The following is a 26,449-nucleotide window of genomic DNA, read 5'->3' as shown; positions in this document are numbered from 1 at the left end:
AACCAGGGAACACAGTCTTAGGATAAGGGGTAGGCCATTTAGGACTGTGATGAGAAGAAACTTCTTCACTCAGAGAGTTGTTAACCTGTGGATTTCCCTACCGCAGAGTTGTTGATGCCAGTTCATTAGATATATTGAAGAGAGAGTTAGATATGGCTCTTACGGCTAAAGGGATCAAGGGGTATGGAGAGAAAGCAGGAAAGGGGTACTGACGGAATGATCAGCCATGATCTTATTGAATGGTGATGCAGGCTCAAAGGGCCAAATGGCCTACTCCTGCACCTATTTTCTATATTTCTATGTTTCTATGTTTCTATGTCCCTGGAGAGGGAGCACGCGGTGCTTGTTGTATGATTGAGGCTTTCCGTGGTCAGTGGGCACGAGAGGGACTTGAGTTTTTATGTTAGTTTTCTCAGATTAGGAACATATTGTTTATTCCCCCTCATAAAGGGGCACTTATAAGTTTTTCACACTTGATTAGCCCAAAGAGTAGAAGATTCATTTAAACCTGTGATGCTGAATTTCTGAACTGTGTTTGAGGAAAGTTAGGACAATTGAGATCCTCATTGAGTTGTCAGCCAATGATGCTCATTGCTCAAACATCTGACTGGCTCTGGGAGTCCATCCCCCTCCTCCCTTTAGTTGATTGGTGCTCTGAGAGACAACAACTTCTGATTGGGTATTGAGGACTGTCACTCATCCTCTAGGCTGCCACGCCTTGGATTATCCAGCAGTTTAAATACAGGAGTTTGATGTTAGTTAAATTTCAGCTTGTTGCTTCAACAAAGTTTAGATTTGTGAAAAATAATCAAAATGGTTTCTCAAGTGCATCAGAACTACCACCAGGACTGCGAGGATGCTGTCAACAAGCAGATGAACATGCAGCTCTATTCCTCCCATGTTTATCTCTCTATGCTGAGTTTTGTATTTTTGACCACTTCACAATGGAGATGATGTAATGTGAATTTACGAAATTCTGTGTTATATCCAGCCCACCGATTCTGAGTATCTTGCATCTTAATGCGTCACTTTCCTGAGCTCTCTTGAGCTTGTTGAAGTTTATTTGGAATACATTCTGCACTTAATGCATGAAATTCAGTATTTGTATCCTCATTCTAAATAACTCCATGGACTTTCTCTACTTTACCTTTGCAATGAGGGGATGTAATCTTAAAATTAGAACTAGTCTATTTAGGGGGCAAGTCAGGAAGTATTATTTCCTGAAAGTATGGTGGAAATCTGCAACACCTTTCTTTCCCGTTCCATTCCTCCTCCTCCCCCGCCACCCCCTAGCAAAAAAAGTCATTGATGTTGGGCCAAGGTTTATTATTGCATCGGGTATGAACATACAAGTTTAGTGAGACTTTGAACCCTTGAAAGAAAGCACAATATTGAGGTGATATTATGTATAGTACACGTGGTAATGCTGTTGCCCTGCGTCAGTTTTCGGAGTTCTTCAAGGAGCAGTCACACGAGGAACGTGAGCATGCTGAGACTGATGAAATTCCAGAATCGGCATGGAGGACGGATCATCTTGGCGGATATTAACGTTGGATTCAATAAAGGAGTAGCCTTCTGTCTGGCTCCCATTAGACTGAATGTTCCCATTACATTGTCAAAAAATTGGTTCCAATTTACAGCACACAAGCCATTTAGCCAAGCTGGACTGTGCTGGTTTTTATATTCCACACGACCATGCTTCCTCTAACCCGATCAGCATATTGTTCTATTCCTTTCTCCCCATGTGCTTTCTCTTAAATACATCCAAGCTATTTGTCTTATCAATATGACTCTAGTGCTTGTTATAGGTTAATGGCAATTTTATATTCTAGCAAATAGGTTCATGGAAACGTAGACTTTGATTGAAATGTTTATTTAATCTGGTGTTGGTGAACTAATAGAGTTTTCTTTCTTTCCAGAAACCAGAGCAGGATGAGTGGAGCAATGGTCTGGAGGTGATGCAGAGAGCTCTGCAGATGGAGAAGAACGTGAACCAGAGTCTGCTGGATCTGCACAAACTTGCCACTGGGAGGACAGACCCTCATGTAAGTTCTTAATAATTTAATTTGGGCTGAGACTGTGAAACCTTGTTGTCCTTAAGCCTAATTAAAAGATCTGCATGCCCAATAGCTTTGTGTTGGTGTGTCTCCATTTTATGTTGGGGAGCAGTGGGAAGGGACGTGGGAAGTTGGCCTACTGTAGACAGCAACTAGTAAATGTGTCTGTGATCGCAGGATCTCAACACCTATTGTGCAGTAAGTTTAATCTAATGATGCAGTAATTCCATCAATCTCAATTGCACCACTTGATTATCCTCCAGTTCAAGGGCATTAAAATCAAACTCTGAAGGGGAAGCTGACATTCCTTGATATTTTCTGCGGGATGTAACTAGTTTCCCTCTTTCAGTTGTGTGACTTCCTGGAGACCCACTACTAGGATGAACAAGTGAAGATGATCAAGAAGCTTGGTGATCACATCACCAACCTGAAGAGACTGGGAGCCCCTGAGAATGGCCTGGGAGAGTACCTTTTGACAAGCTCTCCCTGGGGGAGAGTGACTAAACTGACTATTGGATCAAGCTTATTGTTTAGTACTTGTATTTATATAATTGCCCTACCCCCCCAACATTCCCCCCCCCCCCACCCCCAATCCTATAGGAAATGATGATTTGTGACTTTTTACAAGAAGCTGTGAGACCTGAGATTCTGATGTGAAATGTAACATAACTGTAAATAAACTATTCAACATTGTACTGGGTTTTGTCTCTTTCGCATGTTTGAAAAATAAGCAACCATTCAATCAATCAACATTATGTGGTTTACATAAAATAAGAATTACACTGAGCTGTGCAACAGTGTTATGGGATTTAGTCCTATGAAGTTTGTTTTTCCTCGGTTGTAATGGCAATATATTGACTGGGATATTCAGACTTGTTTGTAAGACCTGAAACATTGAGGGGAGGGGAGGGGGTTTGGGGCGTTCAGACAATTGATTGAGTGACAAAGGATGGTCAAGGTTGGGGTTAAGGAGTGTCCTCGTGGTGGTAAGGTTTAGAGCGATAACTTGGAGGATAGGGTCTTGACAGCTAAATAAAAATACCGTTCCCACGACTCTCTTTCTCTCTCTCTCTCTCTCTCTCTCTCTCTCTCTCTCTCTCTCTCTCTCTCTCTCTCTCTCTCTCTCTCTCTCTCTTTCTCTCTCTCACTTTCTCTCTCTCACTTTCTTTCATAAATGGCAACTCAATACAGGGCATGTCTTCTGGGCACTCAATTGTGCCATTTTATTTTCGTGAAGTCCTGGATTACAGAATCATAGAAATTTAGTGTGGAAGGTGGCCATTTTTGCCCACTGTGTCCATGCCAGTCCACCACGAGCTATCCAGTCTAATTCCCCTTTCTAGCTTTGGGTCTGTAGCATTCTATTAAGTGTATCTGCCCTGAGAAGAGCTATTTGTATTAAGTTGTTGCTATAAATCCTGTTCAGTTATTACTGCAGGTAATTCAGTGATGGAACTCACCACTGCTGCTGTAGACTTTCTGTATAGCAGAAACTGCTGTACAGACCAATCTATGAGTACATTGAACTCCGGGGACTACAATTGGGTGAGGAGGAAAAATGTTAGTGACATCAGCTTGCTGACCCCGCTTCATTGGTTAGTGTGGATTCTCTCGTTCCCATGGTTCTGGGCCAGCTTCTCTTCCCCCCGCTCCCAACATGATCGAATAGCACGACCTAGGCTCACGTGAGAAACGTATAGAAGGAATATATGTGTCCTATTCCAACAAAATATATCGTTTCGGGAAGGAGTAAATGTATTTCATGAAATGCACAAATCAAAAGTCCCAAAAAGTTCAACACATTTCTCTGGAAAATCATTTGCCCCACCCCCGCACCCCATTCTGGGCCCGAAAGCCAAATCCCTCAATTCATAAACAAATGGGCTAGAAATTCACGTTTCAGCAAAAACTCTTTTTTTTAGGCAAAATGACCATTTTCGCATCGCTAGCAGATCGGAAATGTAATTTCTCATCGGTTAAAATTGGCGTTGCACGAGGATTCATGGCGCAAACTGCGATCCTCGCCAACTTCAGTCTGAGGCTGGCCTTGGGACGGTGGAAAACGACCAAAAAATAAATTGGAAAAAGAAAAAACTCACAACATTTACAAGACACTTATCTATCAAATCATTGAAAAAGAATTAAAAAATAAAAACTTTAACTTGCCTTTTTGCAGGTCTTCATACTTACCGATGCTGGCAGGGCTGCTATGATAGGTTTTTCCTCATCGGTATTTTGAGCACAGAATACGGGTACAGGGAGTCACATTTTTGGTGAAAATGCGATATCGGGTCTGGCACAGCGGCGCTCCTCTGCCCAGCGGTACGTGGAAAGTGCTGCCGCAAAATGTCACCGAATTTCCCGGCCAGCGGGTTTTTTCAAAATGGGTGAAATAGCACCAAAAACCCGGTCGCAAAATCGACGTATTTCTAGCAGAAAATTATGTAGCAATTTGTATTTCGTCCCACTTTGCATTTGATATAAAATAACAATCATCCTGTCCAAATCCAACTAGATCTCTATTTCCCTCCTTCACCCCGAGAATGGATTCAAATATTAATGCTGCAGCTGTAAAAATCCAGTGTTTACAAGTTAGTTTCTGGAATTTAGCTGAGAACTGTATTGGGTGCAATTAAATTGCCATCATCAGCCATTGCATGTTATTGGGCTCAATTTTCCCCAATGCCGTTTTTTGGTGTATTGCAAGAGTTACGCCAGTTGTTTTTGGCCCTGACTGGACAAAAAAAATAACTTGCAAGTTTCCCCGTTCTATTTCTTGAAATTGGCGCCACGCAGCCTGTCCTTTAGCTTTAGGGGGGTGGAGCTTAATGTCTGCACTGAAAAAAATGATGCTCCCCCCAGCACATGCGCGGGAAAAAAATGATGTTTTTTACGTGACTGCAATAGACGCGTATGCCCAGTACAGCTCCCGGTCTGCATTCAGCCATTTTTAAAGAGCCAGTTGTGTGTGAGAACTTTAATTCTCAGTGGAAAAATTGGAGCTGCAATACAATATGCAACATAGCTCAAAGACCAAGAATTTCTCACAGGATGAAGTGGAGACACCAGTTACTGTAATTGAGGCCAGATGGCAAGAGCTGGACACCAGTAGAGGTCACATAAAAGTTTCACCAAAAGAAATGAAGAAACACTGGAACCAACTTGCAGAAGATTACTGTGCAATGGTGACCACCCCGAGTTCTGGAGGCCAGTGCAATAAGAAGTAGCAGGACCTTGGTCAAGTAGTTAGTGTAAGTAATATTTTCATTTATTCACTGGAATTGCAATTGTAAATGTGAGCATCAGTATATGTCCCACCCAGCAGAAAGATTCCCTCTCTAAAAAGTTATATTTTCATCACTGCAGAGGAAGGTGGCACACAACAAAAGGGAAAGAACTCGAACAGGAGGAGACCCGGCAAATCTGCACCCACTGACATCCTTGGAAGACAGGGTCGCTACTTTGATGGGTCCTGCCTGGAGAAAAGCAACCACCACTGCACAAGCTGGGCCCACACTTGATGGAGAGGGTAATCCCTGCAAATTCTACAGTCTGGCTTTGCTAAATGTTAAGTGCTGCGCGGGCTAGCCATGCTTCGATTCATGGGGATATCTCTGTCAGTCAGGCTTCGGTTAATGTAATGTGCTATCATTCATCGTGGTCCTTCAAATGAGCCTGCTGCCTGTACTGTGTGAGCCTACTCATGTCACCCTGCCCCTTCCTCTGCTGCTAATCATTTGTCTATTCTGTTATATTTTGTAGAACTTGCGGCCAACCCTGATGAGGCTGAAGCCGATACAGAAGAAGATTCAGACACGGACGAGCCTTAAGAGAACATCTTCCAGTGCCACCTTCCAGACCAAGAGCATGGGTGTGAGGGGGAGGGGTAGGGGAAGGGGATGGATGAAGCCCCCGCTCTTGTACCCACTCTGGCGGAGGTGCAGGTACTGCCTATTGTGGTGCCAGGCCCTTTAATGAGTGGTACGAGTGTTGGAACATTCCATGGTTTCTCCGAGGCTGGGGATTCCAGTGGTGTGCAGCAAGGCACACCCAGGGCCCCACCGTCCGAAGCTGCGGGATCCAGTGGGGTGCAGCGAGCCACACCCAGGGTGAGCAGTGGAAGGAGAGCTCGACAGCTCTCTCTTGAGGTGCAGGATCTAACAGGTGTGGTTCAGATGATGGCAATGAGTGCGGAGAGCATTGACCTTACGCGATCACTCCTGGACACCATCAGTGGGGTGGGTGAAGAGGTATCGGGACTGTCGGGAGAAGTAACAATACTTTCACGAGAAATGGGAACACTATTCGGCACATGAGGGAGGGAATGTTGCAGGCAGCTGATACAATGTTGATGAACATGAGGGAGGGAATGTCGCAGGTAGTTGAGACCCTGTCAGGGCACATGAGGGAGAGAATGTCGGAGTTCGTTGCTGCAATAAGGGAACACGCCCAGACCCCACAGCCATTCACAGAATCAATTGCCACTCGCACTCCAATCCCCAGACCAGCCTCTGAAGAGGCCCAAGCCGGGCCTTCCACATTATTGCCTGCCCATGCCCCCCCATCAAGAAGTGCGCATTACCCGAGATCCTCGAAAAAAATAAGCTCGGTACCTGCGTGCAGGGGTGGAGTCATAGACATAGACATAGACATAGAAAATAGGTGCAGGAGCAGGCCATTCAGCCCTTCTAGCCTGCACCGCCATTCAATGAGTTCATGGCTGAACATGAAACTTCAGTACCCCATTCCGGCTTTCTCGCCATACCCCTTGATCCCCCGAGTAGTAAGGACTTCATCTAACTCCCTTTTGAATATATTTAGTGAATTGGCCTCAACTACTTTCTGTGGTAGAGAATTTCACAGGTTCACCACTCTCTGGGTGAAGAAGTTTCTCCTCATCTCGGTCCTAAATGGCTTACCCCTTATCCTTAGACTGTGACCCCTGGTTCTGGACTTCCCCAACATTGGGAACATTCTTCCTGCATCTAACCTGTCTAAACCCGTCAGAATTTTAAACGTTTCTATGAGGTCCCCTCTCATTCTTCTGAACTCCAGTGAATACAAGCCCAGTTGATTCAGTCTTTCTTGATAGGTTAGTCCCGCCATCCCCCGAATCAGTCTAGTGAATCTTCGCTGCACTCCCTCAATAGCAAGAATGTCCTTCCTCAAGTTAGGAGACCAAAACTGTCCACAATACTCCAGGTGTGGCCTCACCAAGGCCCTGTACAACTGTAGCAACACCTCCCTGCCCCTGTACTCAAATCCCCTCGCTATGAAGGCCAACATGCCATTTGATTTCTTAACCACCTGCTGTACCTGCATGCCAACCTTCAATGACTGATGTACCATGACACCCAGGTCTCGTTGCACCTTCCCTTTTCATAATCTGTCACCATTCAGATAATAGTCTGTCTCTCTGTTTTTACCACCAAAGTAGATAACCTCACATTTATCCACATGATACTTCATCTGCCATTCTTTTACCCACTCACCTAAGCTATCCAAGTCACCAAGACGAAGCACAGCGGGTGGTCTTAGCATAAGGTGGAGGCGAGGTGCAGCCTTTCTTTGCTGCTGTTGTTGTTGGTATTATTGTTGTTACTTTTGTAACTGTTCTCAAATTAAACATTTTTTGTAAGTTATGTAAATTCACAAGTTTAAAAGTTTGTATGTGATCTTAAAGTTTGTAAGTGAGCTTAAAGTTTGTAAGTGATCTTAACTGAAAACTTTAAAGTTTGATACAAGAATATTTTGATTAAAGTTAAGTACAAACAAGTGTTAAACTTTTGAATAATATATATTTTTAAATTATAACAGAATCATTTCCATTATTAACACAACTTTTTGAAGTTTAGAAGAATCATTTCCATTATTTGTTCCATTACTAACACAACTTTTTGAAATAAAGAAGAACCATTTGCATTATTTTTCCATTAACACAACACAACATTACGAAACAGATCCAAACACTAAACATGGTCCATGTGGAATAGTTGCCGCTGAGTCTTGAGGCAGGAAGGCATTCACGGACGAGCTGCTGGTGCAAGGCTCGAGAAATCGTTAAAGGGGTACAACCGCCCGCCCTCCTCCGCCGTCGTGCTCCGGTTTCAAGTAGTTGCATGGCTTCCTCATCCTCGTCCTCCTCCTCCTCTTCGTCATCTGCATCTTCTTCCTCATCATCAGCCACTCGCACCTCAGGTGGGTCTTCTACTACCAGCTGCTGCTGCCTCATGATGGCTAAGTTGTACAGCATGCAGCACACAACAGTGAACTGACTGACAATCTCAGGGGAATATAGCAAGTAGCCTCCGGGATGGTCCATGCATCGGAAACACTGCTTCAAGATGCCAATGGCCCTCTCTATTATGCTGCATGTGGCAATGTACTACATGTTGTATTCCCCGTCAGGTTCCATCCGGCTTGCATGTAGGGGCGTCATGAGCCGGATGGCGAGGCCTAACGCTTTATCTCCCAGCAGTCAGAACTGCCCTTCTCACGTAGGATGAACACATTGTGGGTGCTCCCAGGCTATCTCGCATCAACTACCATGATGCGATGCATATCATCACACACGAGGCACATTCACGGAATGGAAGCCTTTTCTGTTCCTGTCCATCTCAGAATCCTTCAAAGGTGCTTGCTAGGCAATGTGGCTACAATCAATGCAGCTCTGTACCTTTGGGAAGTCAGCAATCCTGGAGAAGCCCACAGCCCTGTCACGCATTGCCTGAGTGATCATGGGGAACTTTATATCGACATTCCTCCGGGTATATAGTGCAGCAGTCACCTGCCGAATGCACATGTGTTGTGTTATGTATGTAAACCTGTAAATACCATGTCTAACCACCAGAGGGCTTATCCCCTGGAGTCTCAAGGAAGCTCACAATCCCTTGGGAGCACCTGTACATAAGGAGACCTCACAGGCTGGAGAGGCACTCTGAGAACTGTAATAAAGGACAATGGTCAAACCTTACTTTGAGCTTGCAGCATCTAGTCTGACTCTTTATTCAAGACATAACAACTGGCGATGAGATACAAATGATGGACCCCACTGCAACAATGTAGAGTACCGTGGGCATCCTGGAGAAACTTTCAAAGGGAGACGATTGGGAAACCTTCGTGGAGCAACTCGACCAATACTTCCTGGTCAACGAGCTGGAAGGAGAACCGAACGCTGCCAAACGAAGGGCAATCCTCCTCACCATTTGCGGGGCACCAATGTATGGCCTCGTGAAAAATCTGCTCGCTCCAGCGAAACCCACAGACAATTCGAACGATGAGTTGTGCACACTAGTCCAGGAGCATCTAAACCCGAAGGAAAGCATTCTGATGGCGAGGTATCGGTTCTACACATGCAATAGGTCTGAAGGCCAGGAAGTGGCGAGCTACGTCGCTGCGCTAAGGCGCCTTGCCGGACATTGCGAATTTGAAGAACACTTGGAGCACATGCTCAGGGACTTCTTTGTACTTGGCATTGGCCATGAAGTAATATTTCGCAAAGTTTTGACTGTAGATACCCCAACCTTGAGTAATGCCATAGCGGTAGCCCAGGTGGGAGCTCTATCACCACCAGTGACAATATCAAACAAATTTCTCAGCACACTAGTGCTGCTGCAAGTACTGTGAACAAAGTAATGTTGTTTGCGAATCGAAATGTACAGGGCAGAACTTACAAGCCTGCAGCTGCACGTCCGCAGATGACTCAGAGTCCACCATCAAGGGTTGTGAATACAAGGACATTAATACCTTGTTGGCGCTGTGGGGGTGATCATCATTTCCATTCATGCCGCTTCAAAGGATACATTTGCAAGGGCTGTGGAACAATGGGACACCTCCAACGCAGGTGCAGGCGAGCTGCAAACCCTGCTAATCCTGCAAACCACCATGTTGCAGAGGAGGACAGATTCACAGTGAATCACGACGAACCAGAGCCTCAGACTGAGGGGGCAGTAGTATATGGTAGCACACATTTACCACAAAGTTTCCCCCTATTATGCTGAAGGTTGAATTAAATGGACTCCCGGAGTCCATGGAGCTGGACACGGGCGCAAGCCAGTTCATAATGAGCACAAAGACTTGCGATAAATTGTGGTGCAGCAAGGCCTCAAGGCCAGTCCTGACTCCCATTCATACTAAACTGAGAATATACACAAAGGAACTGATTCCTGTAATCAGCAGTGCTACTGTAAAGGTCACCTACGATGGAGCGGTGCACGAGTTACTACTCTGGGTGTTACCGGGCGATGGCCTCATGCTGTTCGGCAAAACCTGGCTGACAAAGATACGCTGGAACTTGACGATGTCCTAGCGCTTTCTTCCGTCGACGGCACCTCATGTGCCCTGGTCCGAAGAAATTCCCCTCGCTGTTCAAACCAGGCATCGGGAAGTTCCAAGGAACAAAAGTGCAAATGCATTTGATTCCGGGGGCGCGACCCATCCATCATGAGGTGAGAGCAGTACCGTATATGATGAAAGGGTGGAGATCGAGCTGGACAGGCTGCAATGAGAGGGCATCATTTTGGCGATCGAATTCAATGAGTGGGTCAGTCCAATTTTTCCAGCCCTAAAGGGAGACGGCACCATCAGAATCTGTGGGGATTACAAAGTAACTATCAATCATTTCTCGCTGCAGAATCAATACCCGCTACCAAAGGTAGATGACCTATTTGCGATGCTGGCGGGAGGGAAAACATTCATGAAGCTGGACTTGACCTCAACCTACATAACGCAGGAGCTGGAGGAATCATCGAAGGGCCTCACCTGCATCAACACGCAAAAAGGTCTCTTCATTTACAACAGATGCCCTTTTGGGATTCGAGCTGCCGCGGCGATATTCCAGAGGAACATGGAAAGCTTGCTGAAGTCGGTCCCGTGCACCGTGGTCTTCCAGCACAACATCTTGGTTATGGGTCAGGACACCGTCGAGCACCTGCAGAACCTGGTGGAGTTTCTTAGTCGGCTTAATCATCTGGGGCTCAGGCAAAAACGCTCAAAATGCGTTTTCCTGGTGCCTGAAGTGGAGTTCGAGGAGAGAAGAATCACGGCGGATGGCATCAGGCCCATGATGAACCCCTGCAGTCGTTACTGCGTAAAGGAGATGAATGGGTATGGGGTAAAAGCCAAGAAAATGCCTTTGCGAAAGCGAGGAAACTGTTATGCTCAAAAAAATTGCTTGTGTTGTATGATCCATGTCAGCGTTTGGTACTAGCATTTGATGCGTCATCGTACGGGGTCGAATGTGTATTGCAACAAGCTAATGAATTTGCAAAATTGGAACCGCTTGATTATGCATCCAGAAGTCTGTCTAAGGTTGAGAGATCCGATAGCATGATTGAAAAAGAAGTGTTAGCGTGCGTTTACGGGGTAAAGAAAATGCATCAATATCTGTTCGGGCTCAAATTTGAATTGGAAACGGACCATAAGCTGCTTAGATCCTTCTTTTCTGAAAGCAAGAGGATAAATGCGAATGCGTCGGGCCGCATCCAGAATGGGCGCTCCGTTGTCCACATATAACTACGCCATCTGCCACAGGCCAGACACAGATGCTCTCAGTAGGCTGCCATTGCCCAGCACAAGGGTGGAGATGGCACAGCCCGCAGATTTAGTTATGGTAATGGAAGCATTGGAGAGTGAGCAATCACCTGCTACAGCCCGCCAGATTAGAACCTGGATGAGCCAGGACCCCTTACTGTCCTTAGTAAAAAACTGTGTGCTCCACGGGAGTTGGTCTAGTGTCCCGTTAGAGATGCAGGAAGAAACAAAGCCGTAACAGCAGTGCAGAGATGAAATGTCTAGACAGTCAGACTGACTCCTATGGGGTAATCAGTTAGTGGTGCCAAAAAAAGGCAGGGACACTTTCATTAGTGATCTCCACATCACCCAACCAGGCATCGTACTGATGAAAGTGATAGCCAGATCCGACGTTTGATGGCCCAGTATCGATGCAGGCTTAGAGTCCTGCGTGCGCAAATGTTCACAGTTCACATGTTCACAGTTAAGCACCACTAAGTTTATGGTCCTGGCGTCCAAACTGTGGTCCAGGGTCCATGTCGACTATGCAGGCCCATTCTTGGGAAAAATGTTCTTCGTGATTGTAGATGCATACTTCAAATGGATTGAATGTGTGATAATGTTGGCAAGTACGTCCGCTGCCACCATTAAAATGTACGGGCCATGTTTGCAATGCACGGCCTGCCTGATTTCCTTGTAAGCGACAATGGGCCATGCTATACCAGTGCCGAGTTCAAGGAGTTCATGACCCGCAATGGGATCAAACATGTCACATCTTCCCCGTTCAATCCAGCATCCAATGGTCAGGTAGAATGAGCAGTTCAAACAATGAAGAGAGCTTGGAAAGGGTAACTGAAGGCTCATTGCAGACTCGTTTGTACTGAGTCCTGCTTAGTTACTGCACAAGACCCCACTTGCTCACTGGGATCCCTCCCGCTGAACTGCTCATGAAAAGGGCGCTTAAGACAAAGCTCTCCCTAGTCCATCCTGATCTACGCGAACAGGTAGAGAGCAGGCGGTTTCAACAGAATACATATCATGATCGCGCAAATGTGTCACATTAAATTGAGATGAATGATCTTGTATTTGTGCTGAACTATAGACAAGGTCCCAAGTGGCTTCCTGGTATTGTTTTGGCCAAAGAGGGGAGTAGGGTGTTTGTGGTCAAACTCTCAAATTGTCTCACCTGCAGGAAACACTTGGACCAAACCAAACTCAGATTTACGGACTATCCAGAACAACCCAAATAGACTAACTTTTTTGACCCTCCAACACAGACACAAGTGGCAACCCACCCAGCGGTTGACCACGAAGTAGAACCCATCACCCACAGCAGCCCAGCAGGAATCACCATGCCTAGCAGACCAGCAAGACCAGGTGCGCATCAGCCCAGCGAGGGCCCAACAAACGACTCACCAAAACCAGCATTTGCACCGAAACGATCATCTAGGGAAAGGAAGTCCCCAGATCGACTCACATTGTAAACAGTTACACTATTGACTTTGGGGGGTAATGTTGTTATGTATATAACCCTGTAAATACCATGTCTAACCACCAGGGGGCTTATCCCCTGGAGTCCCAAAGGAGCCCAGAATCCCTTGCGAGCACCTGTGTATAAGGAGGCCTCACAAGCTGGAGAGGCACTCTGAGATCTGCAATAAAGGATTACGGTCACACCTTACTTTGAGCTTGCAACATCTAGTCTGACTCTTTATTCAAGGCATAACATGTTGCATGTTGAGAAATGGTGCACACATCCCCAGTTGTGGCCTGGAATGATCCAGATGCATAAAATGAAAGTGCAGCTGTAACCTTCACTTCAAGTGACAAAGCAGACCTCCTGACGCTTCTAGGTTGCAAGTCTGTTTTACTAATGTTCAGATTTCGGTTAAAATTTATTTGTGGAAATGCAGCCTTCTCACACAGTCTGCATCACTCAGGTGCAGGTATGAACACCTGTGTCGATATACCTGACATGGGGAAGGCATCCTGCCCATCATCCTACGTGCTCTGCAGTCCCTCATGTGATGATGTCGATTCAACCGTCTCCTCCGCAGCACCATCATCCAGGAGGCTTGCATGAGGTATGGCATTGTCAATATTTCCCCCATAATTAAACTGTATCTTTGCAACAAGCTCAAAATAGCAGGACAAGGAGTTAAAGCTGCTCTCCTCTCTCTCTCCCCATGGTCGATGCCCTAGTGGGTCGGTTCGCAGAATCACTCCCTCGCCTGGACACAGGGGCTCAGCAAACATACCACATGCTTCTTTTGATGCTGCTGTATAGTGCAAGGGTTCTCATCCCTTCAGTTCCGTTTCCATCACCTCCCCGGGCTCCTTTTGAAGCCGAGCCCCGAGCCCCTGTGTCCGGGCGAGGGATTGATTCCGTTGGCTGACGCTCCGACCCTCGAGCCCGGTGGGGAGACGTTCGGTGGTGGTGTGGCACTTTGAAAAATATCGAAAATTAAAGAATTGCATTCGACTTCCATTTTCTCCATTTTGAGTTTTAAAAAATGAAGCTTCATAAGGCAATTTTTTGTCTTCTTGACTTTCTCCAAAACTTTGCATAAAAACAGTGGCGTCCTTTTGCGTCGATTTTTTAATGCGTGCTGGTTTTTCTTAAATGCCCAGAAGGTGTTTTGGGAGTGGTCACATACACCGTCCTAGAAAAAATGTAAGTTGGCCAAACTTGCTTAAATGTGAAAAACTGGGGCAGACATCATGATCCACCCCGTATGATGCAAAAAAAATCCTAACCTAAAAAAATCGTAACTAACTGAGTTACGTTAACGCAGAAACTTTGGGGAAACTTAGATATTTTAATTTACAGCAAAAAAAGTTGCGTGCGCCAAAAAAACGGTGCAGATAACTGGAGAAAATTGAGCCCAATGTCTTTGCAATTCTCAAAGGCACCTTTGGGGTATCAATCACACAAAATTTCATACACTGACAAGCCACAATTCTTCGAGTCATATTAGCATGGTTTGAGGATTGGCTGACTAACAGAAAACAGACAGTCAGGATAAATGGGTCATTTTTCGGTTGGCAATCAGCAACTAGTGGGGTGCCACAGGGATCAATGCTGGGGCCTCAACTATTTACAATCTATATTAATGACTTGGATGAAGGGACCGAGTGTAATGTAAGCAAGTTTGGTGATGACACAAAGATGGGTTGGAAAGCAAATTGTGAGGAGGTCACAAAAAATCTGCAAAGGGATATAGACAGGCTAAATGAGTGGGCAAAAATTTGGCATATGGAGTATAATGTAGGAAAATATGAGGTTATCGACTTTGCCAGAAAAAATAGAAAAGCAGATTGTAATTTAAATGGAGAAAAATTGCAAAGTGCTTCAATACAGAGGGACCTGGGGGCCCTTGTGCATGAAACACAAAATGTTAGTATGCAGGTTACAGCAAGTAATCAGGAAGGCACATGGAATGTTGGCCTTTATTACAAGGGGGATAGAGTATAAAAGAAGGGAAGTCCTGCTACAAATGTTCAGGGTATTGGTAAGGCCACACCTCGAGTACTGTGTACAGTTTTGGTCTCCGTATTTAAGAATGGATATACTTGCATTGGAGGCTCTTCAGAGGAGGTTCACTAGGTTAATTCCAGAGATGAGGGGGTAGATTTATGAAGATAGGTTGAGTAAATTGGGTCTACACTCATCGGAGGTCAGAAAAATGAGCGGTGATCTTTACAAAACATATAAGATAATGGGAGGGCTGGACAAGATGGAAGCAGGCAGTGTATCTCCAGGCATGGGGGAAACTAAAACTAGAGGGCTGCCCATTTAAAATTGAGATGAGGAGGACTTTCTTCTCTTAGAGGAGTGTAAATCTATGGAATTCTCTACCCCAGAGAGATGTGGAGGATGAAGATAGACAGATTTTGGAATGATAAGGGAATAATGGGTTATGGGAAGCGGGCAGTGAAGTGAAACTGAATCCATTATCAGATCAGCCATGATCTTATTAAATAGCGGAGCAGACTTGAGGGGTCAAATGGCCTATTCCTGCTCCTATTTCTTGTGTTCCTTTGTTCTTGTGAGTTGGCCTGGGTTTGACAGCTTCATGTTTCTGACAAAGTCTTCAGCTCACTCGGTGAAAAACTTTACAGGTGCTCGTGTTTTAAGAATTACATCGAACTGACAGCAATGAAAAAGACCATTCGGCCTAACTGGGCCATGCCATAGTTTATGCTCCATGTGAGTCTCCTCCCACCCCACTTCATCTAGGCCTATTAGAATATCCCTCTCTTCTTTCTCCCTCGTGTTTATCTAGCTTCCCCTTAAATGCATTTATGCTCTTTGCAATCAGAGTTATTCCCGTGGGTAGCTCAGTAAACGTACCACGACTGCTGTAGACTTTCTGTTAAGCTGCGTGAGCAAAGAAGCGAGTAACTGCAATACAGATCAGCAATATCTGAGCTCAAGGCCAGCATTTATTGCCCATATTTATTGCTTATTGAAGGAGTGCAGCGAAGGTTCACCGGACTAATTCCCGGGATGGCAGGATTGATATATGAAGACAGATTGGATCGGCTAGGCTTATACTCATTGGAATTTAGAAGAATGAGAAAGGATCTCATAGAAACATATAAAATTATGACGGGACTGGACAGGTTAGATGCGGGAAGAATGTTTCCAATGTTGGGGAAGTCCAGAACCAGGGGTCACCGTCTAAGGATAAGGTGTAAGCCATATAGGACCGAGATGAGGAGAAACTTTTTCACCCAGGGAGTGGTGAACCTGTGGAATTCTCTACCACAGAAAATTGTTGAGTCCAGTTCGTTGGATATATTCAAGAGGGAGTTAGATGTGGCCCTTACGGCTAAGGGGATCAGGAGGTATGGAGAGAAGGCGGGAATGGGGTATTGAAGTTGCATGATCAGCAATGATCATATTGAATGGTGGTGCAGACTGGAAGGGCCGAATGGCCTGCTGCTGCACCTATTTTCTATGATTCTATGTTTCTATATCTAATTGCCCTTAAAGGTGCTGGTGAGCCGCCTTGTACAACTGAGTGGCTTGCTAGGCCATTTCAGAGGGCATTTAAGAGTCAACCACCTGGCTGTAGGCCTGGAGTCATATATAGGCCAGGCCGGGTCAAATGGCATATTTATTTTCCGAAGCATATTCGTGAATCAGCTGGATTTTTATGACAAACCGACAAGTTTCATGATCACCAGCATTGATACCAGCTTTTTATTCCAGGTTTATTGAATTAATTAACTGAATTTAAATTCCCCAGCTGCTGTAGTGGTATCTTTTCTCTGGATCATTAGCCCCAGTATCTGGATTACTTATCCAGTAACATAACCACTATTCTACCATATCCCACACAGAATACCCTATTGGGCATGGTTCTGGGACCCCTCCCACCCCACCTCATGATTGGCGAGTAAGTCGCACTTGATAGCATTGTCGACGATTGGTGAGGACAACGTCAAATAGGTTTTTCCCTTCTGTTGGTTCTCTCACCACCTGTCGCAGGCCCAATCTGGCAGCTATACCTTCAGGACTCAGCCAGCTCGGTCAGTAGTGGTGCTACTGAGCCACTCCTGCTGATGGACATTGAAATCCATTGCTGCAATCAGTGCTTCTTGCAAGTGATTCTCAACATGGAGGAGTATTGATTGATCAGCTGAGGGAGGACAGTAGATGGTAATCAGTAGGAGATTTCTTTGCCCATGTTTGACCTTCGACTTCATGCGGTCCGGGGTCAATGTTGAGGACTCCCAGGGTCACTTCATCCCTTTTGTATTCTGCAGAGCCACCACCTCAGGTGCGTCTGTCCTGCTGGTGGGACAGGACATACTCAGGGATGGAGATGGAGGAGTCTAGGACATTGACTGAAAGGTATGATTCTGTGAGGATGACTATGTCAGGCTGTTGCTTGACCAGCCTGTGGGACATCTCTCCCAATTTTGACACAAGTCCCAGATGTTAGTGAGATGGACCTTGAAGGGTCAACATGGGCTGGGTATGCCATTGTCTTGTCCAAAGCTGGTGCCGAGTTCGATGCCAGGTGGTCCATCCTGTTTTACTCTTATTAATGTTTCTTGTAGCAGTTTGTTACAACTGAGTGGCTTGCGAGAACATTTCTGAGGGCAGTTAAGTGTCAATTGCTGTGGGTTTGGAAACACATATAGGCCAGACCGGTTAAGGATGGCAGATTTCCTTCCCTAAGGACATTAGTGAAGCAGATGGGTTTTTACAACAATCTGATAACTCCCTGGGCAACATTACTGATACTAGCTTTTTATTCCAGATTTTTATTTACTTAACTAAATTTACATTCTGCAGCTGCCATGGTAGGACTTTTAGTCATGTCTCTTGATCATCGGTCCAGGCCTCTATGTTACCATATCCCAAGAAGCCCGGGGGCAAGGTGAAAGCCAAGCCGGGGATAGGGGCGGCAGCAGGGGGCCATTCGGTCAGGGATGAGGCAGCAGCGGGGGGCCATTTGCGAGCCGTTGACTGGGATGGGGAGATTCAGCATCAAAATACTCCCAGGCCAGGTACAGAATGGATACTAAAGTAAAATACTGGATGCTGGAACAAAAGCGGTAAATGCTGGAAATCTCAGCGGGTCGGCACGGGAAAAATCAGCATGGGCTAGCTACAGAGTAAACTGTAGAACAACACGTTACCCTGGAAACCCAAATACTTGTGCATGCGCAGAACGGGGCCTCAGTTTTGAGGCGCTATCAATAAGCTCCACCCACAGAAGCTAAGGCTTTTCTGCGCAGCGCCAAATTCAAACAGAAAAATGGCGACACTTCGGATTTTTTTTGGAGCTACTTTGGCTTAAAAACTTGGTCGTTAATCTTAAATAGCGCCAAAAAAAGCCAAGTGGAATCTTGGGCCCTTGGAACTTTTGTTTATTCCCCCTTGTAAAGCGGGCATTTATGGTTTATATTTTTCCCAATTGATTAGCCTGAAGAGCAGAGGATTCATTTCAACCTGTATTATGGATATTTGAACTGAGTTTGAGGAAAGTTAGGACAATTGGGATCCTCATTGAGTTGTCAGCCAATGATGCTCATTCTTCAAAAATCTGACTGGCTCTGGGAGTACATCCCCCTCCTCCCTTAAGTTCATTGGTGCTCTGAGAGGCTGCAACTTCTGATTGCGTATTGAGGACCGTCACTCATTATCGAGGCTGCCACACCCTGGATTATCCCTCAGTATAAATACAGGAGTTTGAGGTTGGCTAAATCTTAGTTTGTTGCTACAACAAAGGTTTGATTTGTGAAAAAGAATCAAGATGGCTTCTCAAGTGCGTCAGAACTACCACCAGGACTGTGAGGATGCTGTTAACAAGCAGATCAACATGGAGCTCTATTCCTCCTATGTTTATCTCTCTATGGTTAGTTTTACATTTTAGACCACTTCACAATGGAGTCTATGTAAAGTGAATTTACTAAATTATGTGCTGTATCCAGCCCAACTATTCGGAGTATCTTGAATCTTAACTCACTTTCTTGTTCTCCTTTGAGTTTTTGTTGAAGTTTATTTGGAATACATGGAACTCAGAATTTGTATCCTCATTCTAATGCATTCCATGGACTTTCTGAGGGTCTATAATAAAATTTAAGCTAGACCATTTAAGAAGGATGTCGGGAAGTATTCTTTCCTGCAAGGGTGGTCCAATCTGCAACACTTTCTTCCTTGCTCCCACCACTGAAAAATCAAGGCTTTGATGCTGTGCTCTGGCTTTTCATTGGGTAAGGATATCAAAACATTGTTTCCTTGCCCATGCACATCAAAGTTTCAGTAAGACTTTGAACCCTTGAAAGAAAGTAAAATTTGAATTTAAGTAATGTACACATGGTTATGGGTCTGCTATGCAATACCAAATTACTCAAAAAATTTTTTTTCCATAGTCCTTCTACTTTGACCGGGATGATGTTGCCCTGCGTCACTTTGCGGAGTTCTTCAAGGAGCAGTCACATGAGGAACGTGAACATGCTGAGAAACTGATGAAATTCCAGAATTGTCGTGGAGGACGGATCATCTTGACAGATATCAAGGTTGGATTCAATAAAGGAGTGGCCTTCTGTCTAGCTCCACTTCGACTGATTGTTCCCAGTACATTCTGAAGCAATTGGTTCCAATTTACAACACAGGCCATTTGGCCAAACTGGTCTTTGCTGGTGTTTATACTCCAGCGAGCCTCCTCCCACCTTGCTTCATCTCGCCCTCTCAGCATATCATTATATTCCTTTCTCCCCATGCACTTGCCTAGCTTCCCCTTAAACACAGCTATGCTATTTGCCTCATCAATGTGACTCATTGTTGTGATTGCATAATGGCAATTTTATATTCTCACACATGGGTTCATGGTAAAGTAGACTTTTGATTGAACCCCTAATTTCCGTCAATACTTTTTAATGTTTGTTTAATCCATTGTAAGTGCACTGTTGGAATTTTCTTTATTTCCAGAAACCAGAGCAGGCTGAGTGGAGCAATGGTCTGGAGGCGATGCAGAGAGCTCTGCAGATGGAGAAGAATGTGAACCAGAGTCTGCTGGATCTGCACAAACTCTCCACTGAGAGGACAGACCCGCATGTAAGTTGTTAATAATTTAATGTGGGCTTTTGGGTAAGTTGGAGGCTGTGGCACCTTGCTGTTGTTGGGGCTAATTAAAAGATCTCCATGCTTAATAGATTTGAGTTGTAGTCTCCCTATGTATTTTCTGTTTGGGAAGGGCTGGGGAAAGTTGGCCTACTTTGGACAGTGACTTGTAAATGTGTCTCTGTGATCCCATGATCTGAGCACCTAATGATGCAGTAATTCCATCAAATCTCAATTGCATCACTTGACTCTCCTCCAGTTCAAGAGGATTAAAATCCAAATTCTGAAGGGGAAGCTGACGTTCCATGATATTTGCTGCTGGACATAACTAGTTTCCCTCTTTCAGTTGTGTGACTTTCTGGAGACCCACTACTTGGATGAACAAGTGAAGATGATCAAGAAGCTTGGAGATCACATCACCAACCTGAAGAGACTGGGAGCCCCTGACAATGGCCTGGGAGAGTACCTGTTTGACAAGCTCAAGCTGGGGGAGAGTGACTAAACTGACTGGATCAAGCACTTTGTGTTTAGTACATGTATTTATATAATGGGGATCCCTGTCCTGTAGGGAATGATGGCTTCTGACTTTGTACAAAGATCTGTGAGACATGGGCTCTTGATGTGAAATGTAACATAACTGTAAATAAATGTTCAATATTGGACTGGGTTTTGTATCGTTGTATATTGGAGTGGTTGCTTATTATTCAATTAAAATAATGTGGTTTACATCAAACCAGAATTAGCTGGAGCTGTGCAATAGTTATAGGATTTAATCCTATGAAATTTGTTTTTCCTCTGGTGTAATGTCGATCTATAGATTTGGATGTTCAGACACATGATGCAAGGTCTAAAATTTACATTTAGACCATTAACAGCCACATGAGCTATTGACTGAGGGTCAAAGCCTAGGCAGAGGTACAGTGTAAGGAGAGTCTTAAATAGGTTTAGAGAGGGAATGTGGGAACTAGACAGCTGAATTAAAAATACATGTTCCCACTTGTGAACATTCTCTCAGCCCTTAGATAAATGACAACTCCATACAACAAAATACAAGTTGCTGTGATGTGTGTTACACAAGGAATGTTTCCCAGTATATTTAGTTTCACCTCCAGACAGTGAAGAAAAAGTCCTGGGTTAACTTCCTATTTAATAATTGCACTGGCCCTGGAGTTAGCAGGTTGTATTCAGTAGCTGCTGCAGATCCTGTTTGGTTATTATTGCAGGTTATTCAGTAACTGAACTCACCACTGGTGCTGTAGACTTTCTGTTAAGCTTTGTAGGCAAATCTGCAACTGCTGTACAGACCAGCAATGTCCTCGTGCATTGAACCCCGGGGACGACAATTGGGTGAGGAGGGAAAGCAACAGGTGACATCAGCTTGCTGTCACAGCTTCAGTGGATACCTGAGTGTGGTGGTTCTGGGACAGATTTTCGTCTGCTCAATCCTACCTCATGGCTGAATAACTTGCCAACATGACCTTGGCTTGCATAAATAAGTAATTAGGTAAGTTATTGAACAAATACCTGTGCAAATGTACTCCAACACATCTTCTGGAAGGAGTGTATGTATTTCATTAAAGGCACAAAGCGAAAGGCCCAAGCAGTTAAACACACACCTCTGGATAAACATTTCCCTCACCCCCAGCTCCAATGCCTAATACCTCAATTCATCAACCTAATGTATCCATTTGTATTTAGACTCATTGTGCATTTCATACCAAATAGCAATTAATCTGTCCAAATCCACAGGGCTCTCCATTTCTCTCCTTCACCCCGATGAATGGATTCAAATGTAAATGCTACAGGTGTAATAATCCAGTGTTTACAAATTTGTTTTAGGAATTTAGCTGAAAACTGTATTTGTTGCAATTAAAGTGCCATCAGCCATTCCACGTTAATGTCTTTGCAACTCTCAAAGGCACTTTTTGGGTATCGATGTTACAATATTTCATATATTGATGAGCGACAATTCCACGAGTCGGCCTGGGTTTGCGGCTGATGGGTTTGGCAACTTTCTGTTTCTGACAAAGTCTCAAGCTCACTCGATTTGAAAAACTTCACAGGTGCCCGTGTTTTAAGAATGACATTGAATTCACAGCACAGAAAAAGACCATTCAGGCCCAACTGGGCCATGCTGTGGTTTATGCTCCATGTGAGCCTCCGCACTCCCCACTTCATCTAGACCTATCAGCATATCCTTCTATTCCTTTATCCCTCATGTGTTTATCTAGCCTCCCCTTAAATGCATCTGTGCTCTTTGCATTCAGAGTTATTACTGTGGGTAGCTCAGTAACTAAACGTATCACTGCTGCTATAGACTTCCTGTTGAGCTGTGTGGGCAAAGAAGCAAGTAACTGCCATACAGACCAGTAATGTCTGAGCTCAAGGCCAGCATTTATTGCCCATCTCAAATTGCCCTTGAAGGTGAAACGCCTTGTAGCACTGAGTGCCTTGCTGGGCCATTTCAGAGGGCAGTTGATAGTCAGCCAATTTGCTGTGGGCTTGGAGTTACATATAGGCCAGACTGGGTAAGGACGGCAGATTTCTTTCCCTAAAGGAAATTAGAGAATCACATGGGTTTTTATGATAATCTTCTCATTCCATGATCACCTGTAGTAGCTTTTTATTCCAGATTTATTCCATTAATTAACTGAATTTAAATTCTGCAGAACCCGTGGTGGGATTTTGCCTCTGTATCAGTAGTCCAGGCCTCTGTATTACTTATCCAGTAACATAACCACTATTCTATCATACCCCAAGTAGAATACACGATTGGGCGTGGTTCTGGGACCCCTCCTACCCCACATCATGGCTGACTAACCTGTGAACACTCACTGACTAGGCTCCTACATGAATAAGGAATTGGGCAAGGAATATGTGTGGGACTGTACTCCAACAAAGTATAATCCTCCTGGAATGAGTAAATGTATTTCACTAAAAGCATTAAGGTTATTTATGCATTGAGTGAATAATGCATCATTCACTAAATGAGTTAAATTGTCAAGTCAAATAGATACTTCTCCTGAAACTTTCACACCCCCCATTCTCCGCCCCGCCATGTCTGTTCCATCAATTTATAAATCCAATACTAGCAGCTCCTCCATAAATGTACCCAGTTGTATTTCGTCCAATTGTGCATTTCATACCAAATAGCAATCATCCTTTCCAATCCTACTGGATATCTCTTTGTCCCCTTCTTGTCCATGAATGGATTCAAATGTTGTTGATGCCGAAGGTCCAATAATCCAGTGTTTACAAGTTAATTTAGGAACTTTGCTGAGAACTGCACTGGGTGCAATTAAAATTGTCTCCTTTAGTCTTTCAATGTTAATGTCTTTTTAATTCTTTCCGGGCTGTGGATGTCGCTGGCAAGGATGGCATTTATTGCCCATCCCTAATTTCACTTGACAAGATGGTAGTGAGCCGCCTTTTTGAGCTGCTGCAGTCCTTGTGATGAAGGTACTCCCACAATGCCGTTATAGAGGGAGACCCATGCTTTTGACCCAGTGCCAATGAAGGAATGGCGATATATTTCCAAGTGAGGGAAATTGCAGGTGATGGTGTTCCCATGTGCCTGCTGCCCTTGTCCTTCTAGTTGCTGGAGGTCGCGGGTTGGCAAATGCTGCCAAAGAAGCCTTGGTGAGTTGTAGCGGGGAATCTTGTAGATGGTACACACTGCAGCCATGGTGAAGGCAGTGAATATTGAAGTTGGTGGATGGGATGCCAATCAAATGAGCTGCTTTGTTCTGGATGTGTCGAGCTTCTCGAGGGTTGTTGGAGCTGCACTCCTCCAAGCAAGTGCAGATTATTCCATCACACTCCTGACTTGTGCCTTGTAGATGGTGGAAAGACTTTGGGGAGTCAGGAGATGTGACACTCGCTGCAGAATACCTGGCCTCTGACCCGCTCTTGTTGCCACAGTATTTATGAGAGTGGTCCATTTATGTTTCTGTTCAATGGTGACCCCCAGGTATTAATAGTAGGAGATTCGGCAATGGTAATGCTGTTGAAAGCAAGGGCAGGTGCTTAGACTCTCGCTTGTTGAAGATAGTCAATGCCTGGCACTTGTGTGGTGCAAATGTTACTTGCCACGTATCAGCCCAAGCCTGAATGTTGTCCAGGTCTTACTGAATGCGGGCATGGACTGCTTCATATTCTGAGGAGGTGCAAATGGAACTGAACACTGTGCAATCATCAGTGAACATTCCCACTTCTGACCTTATGATGGAGGGAAGTTCATTAATGAAGCAGCTGAAGATGGTTGGGCCGAGGACACTGTTCTGAGGATCTCCTGCAGCGATGTCCTGTGGCTGAGATGATAGACCTCCAACAACCACAACCATCTTCCTTTGTGCTCGGTATGACTCCAGCCGTGGAGAGGTTCCTCCTTGATTCCCATTGACTTCAATTTTATCCAGGCTCCATGATGCCACACTCAGTCAAATGCTGCCTTGATGTCAAAGGTAGTCACTCTCACCTCATCTCTGGAATTCAGCTCTTTTGTCCATGTTTGGACCAAGGCTGTAATGAGGTCTGTAGCCGAGTGGTCCTGGCCAAACCCAAACTGAACATCTGTGAACAGATTATTGGTGAGTAAGTGGCATTTGATAACACTGTTGATGACACCTTCCATCACTTTGCTGATGTTTGAGAGTAGATGATGGGACAGTAATTGGCTGGATTTGATTTGTCCTCTTTTTTTGTGGACAGGACATACCTGAGCAGTTTTCCATGTTGTCGTTAGTTGCCAATGTTGGAGCTGTACTGGAACAGCTTGGCTAGAAGTGCAGTTAGTTCTGGAGCACAAGTCTTCAGCACGACAGTTGATGGGGCCGATACACTTTGCTGTATCCAGTGTGCTCAGCTTGATATCATGTCAAGTGAATTGAATTGGCTGAAGACTGGCTTCTGTGATGGTGGGGACCTCAGGAGAAAGCTGAGACGGATCATACATGAGGCACTTCTGGCAGAAGATGGTTGCAAATGACTCAGACTTGTCTTTTGCAATCACATGCTGGGCTCTGCCAACTTTGAGGACGGGAATATTCATGGAGCCTCCTCTTCCCATTAGTGCTTAAATGATCTCCCAGTATTCACGACTGGATGTGGCAGGACTGCAGAGCTTTGATCTGACCCATTGATTGTGGGATCGCTTCACTTTGCCAATTAACAAAAATGTTTCCATTGGCTGAAGGGTCAATAATCAGAGGGCACAGAATTAATGTGATTCGCAAAGGAACCAGAGGCGACATGAAGAAAAACTTGTTAACTCAACGAGTGATTAGGATTTGGAATCACTGCCTGATAGGATGGTGGAAACAGATTCAATAGTAGCCTTCAAAAGGGAACTAGATAAATACATGAAGGAGAAAAAATTGCAGGGTTTATGGGGAAAGAACTGGACTAACTGGATTGCTCGTTGAACAAGCCGGCACAGACTCGATGGGTCGAATGGCCTCCTTCTGTGCTTTATTATTCTGTGATTCTCTGAAGACCAGCACTGTGCACAGGACTCCAAGTGTTGTCTAGCCAAGGTTCTATACAAATTTAACATGCTGCACACGGATGTGGTTCAGCTGCAGACATTCCTCGCTCTGAGCTCAGAACTGCGCTAATGGTTAACTGTTTACGTACGCATCACAAAATATATCAGGTCAATGTTCACCCCACTCCATGCAATAACATAAGAACATAATTAGGAGCAGGAGCATGTCCAATGGCACCTTGAGCCTGCTCCAACATTCAATATGGTCATGGTTGATCGTCAACTGCACTTTCCCGCCCTATCTCCATATCCTTTGATTCCCTGTGCTGATACCTACTGACTCAGGGACAAGGGTGTTAGCAACTGAGGCAAGGTTGATCAAATCTTACATTTATATGTTGCCTTTTGTTCAGGACAGCCCAAAGCACTTCATAGCTGATGAAATTCTTTTGAAGTTCAGTCTCAGTTTTGTAGCCGCTAATTTGCACAAAAAGATCCCCCATCAGTCTGTTTACAATGGGGAGATCTGGATTTGGATGAATGTACACAGGTGGATTTGAAACACTGCTTCAACTAAAAGACACAATCAGCACCACTCAAAATAAGAGCAAAGTCATATGTGTATGGAGGCTCAGATTGTGATTCCCCTTCCAAATGTATTCATTCACAATACAGGGAGGGACAAGCAATGAAGGGCCGCAGCAACTGAGGAATGTGCCCACAGTCAGTCAGTGGGGAGTCAGGTTGTGGATATAACCACCAGTTTAAACATACCTCATGGAAATTAGTGTGAAACCTAAATTCGAGGAGGTT

The 26,449-nt window shown here is 44.8% G+C and overlaps 1 protein-coding gene and 1 pseudogene across 1 annotated transcript; both read left to right on the top strand.

Moving 5' to 3' along the window:
- The first annotated feature begins 813 nt into the window (after positions 1-813).
- On the top strand, positions 814-4,296 carry LOC139262675 (ferritin, higher subunit-like; annotated as a pseudogene).
- Positions 4,297-18,841: 14,545 nt separating this feature from the next.
- LOC139262674 (ferritin heavy chain, oocyte isoform-like) lies at positions 18,842-20,653 on the top strand. The gene is made up of 4 exons (XM_070877826.1): positions 18,842-18,943; positions 19,461-19,607; positions 20,020-20,145; positions 20,498-20,653. Exons 1-4 carry the CDS (start codon positions 18,842-18,844, stop codon positions 20,651-20,653), a joined length of 531 nt encoding a protein of 176 aa, XP_070733927.1.
- Positions 20,654-26,449: the final 5,796 nt, after the last annotated feature.

This window comes from Pristiophorus japonicus, chromosome 4 (genome assembly GCF_044704955.1).
Source record: "Pristiophorus japonicus isolate sPriJap1 chromosome 4, sPriJap1.hap1, whole genome shotgun sequence".
NCBI classification, from domain to species: domain Eukaryota; kingdom Metazoa; phylum Chordata; class Chondrichthyes; family Pristiophoridae; genus Pristiophorus; species Pristiophorus japonicus.
This window is presented reverse-complemented; position numbering and strand designations above follow the sequence as displayed.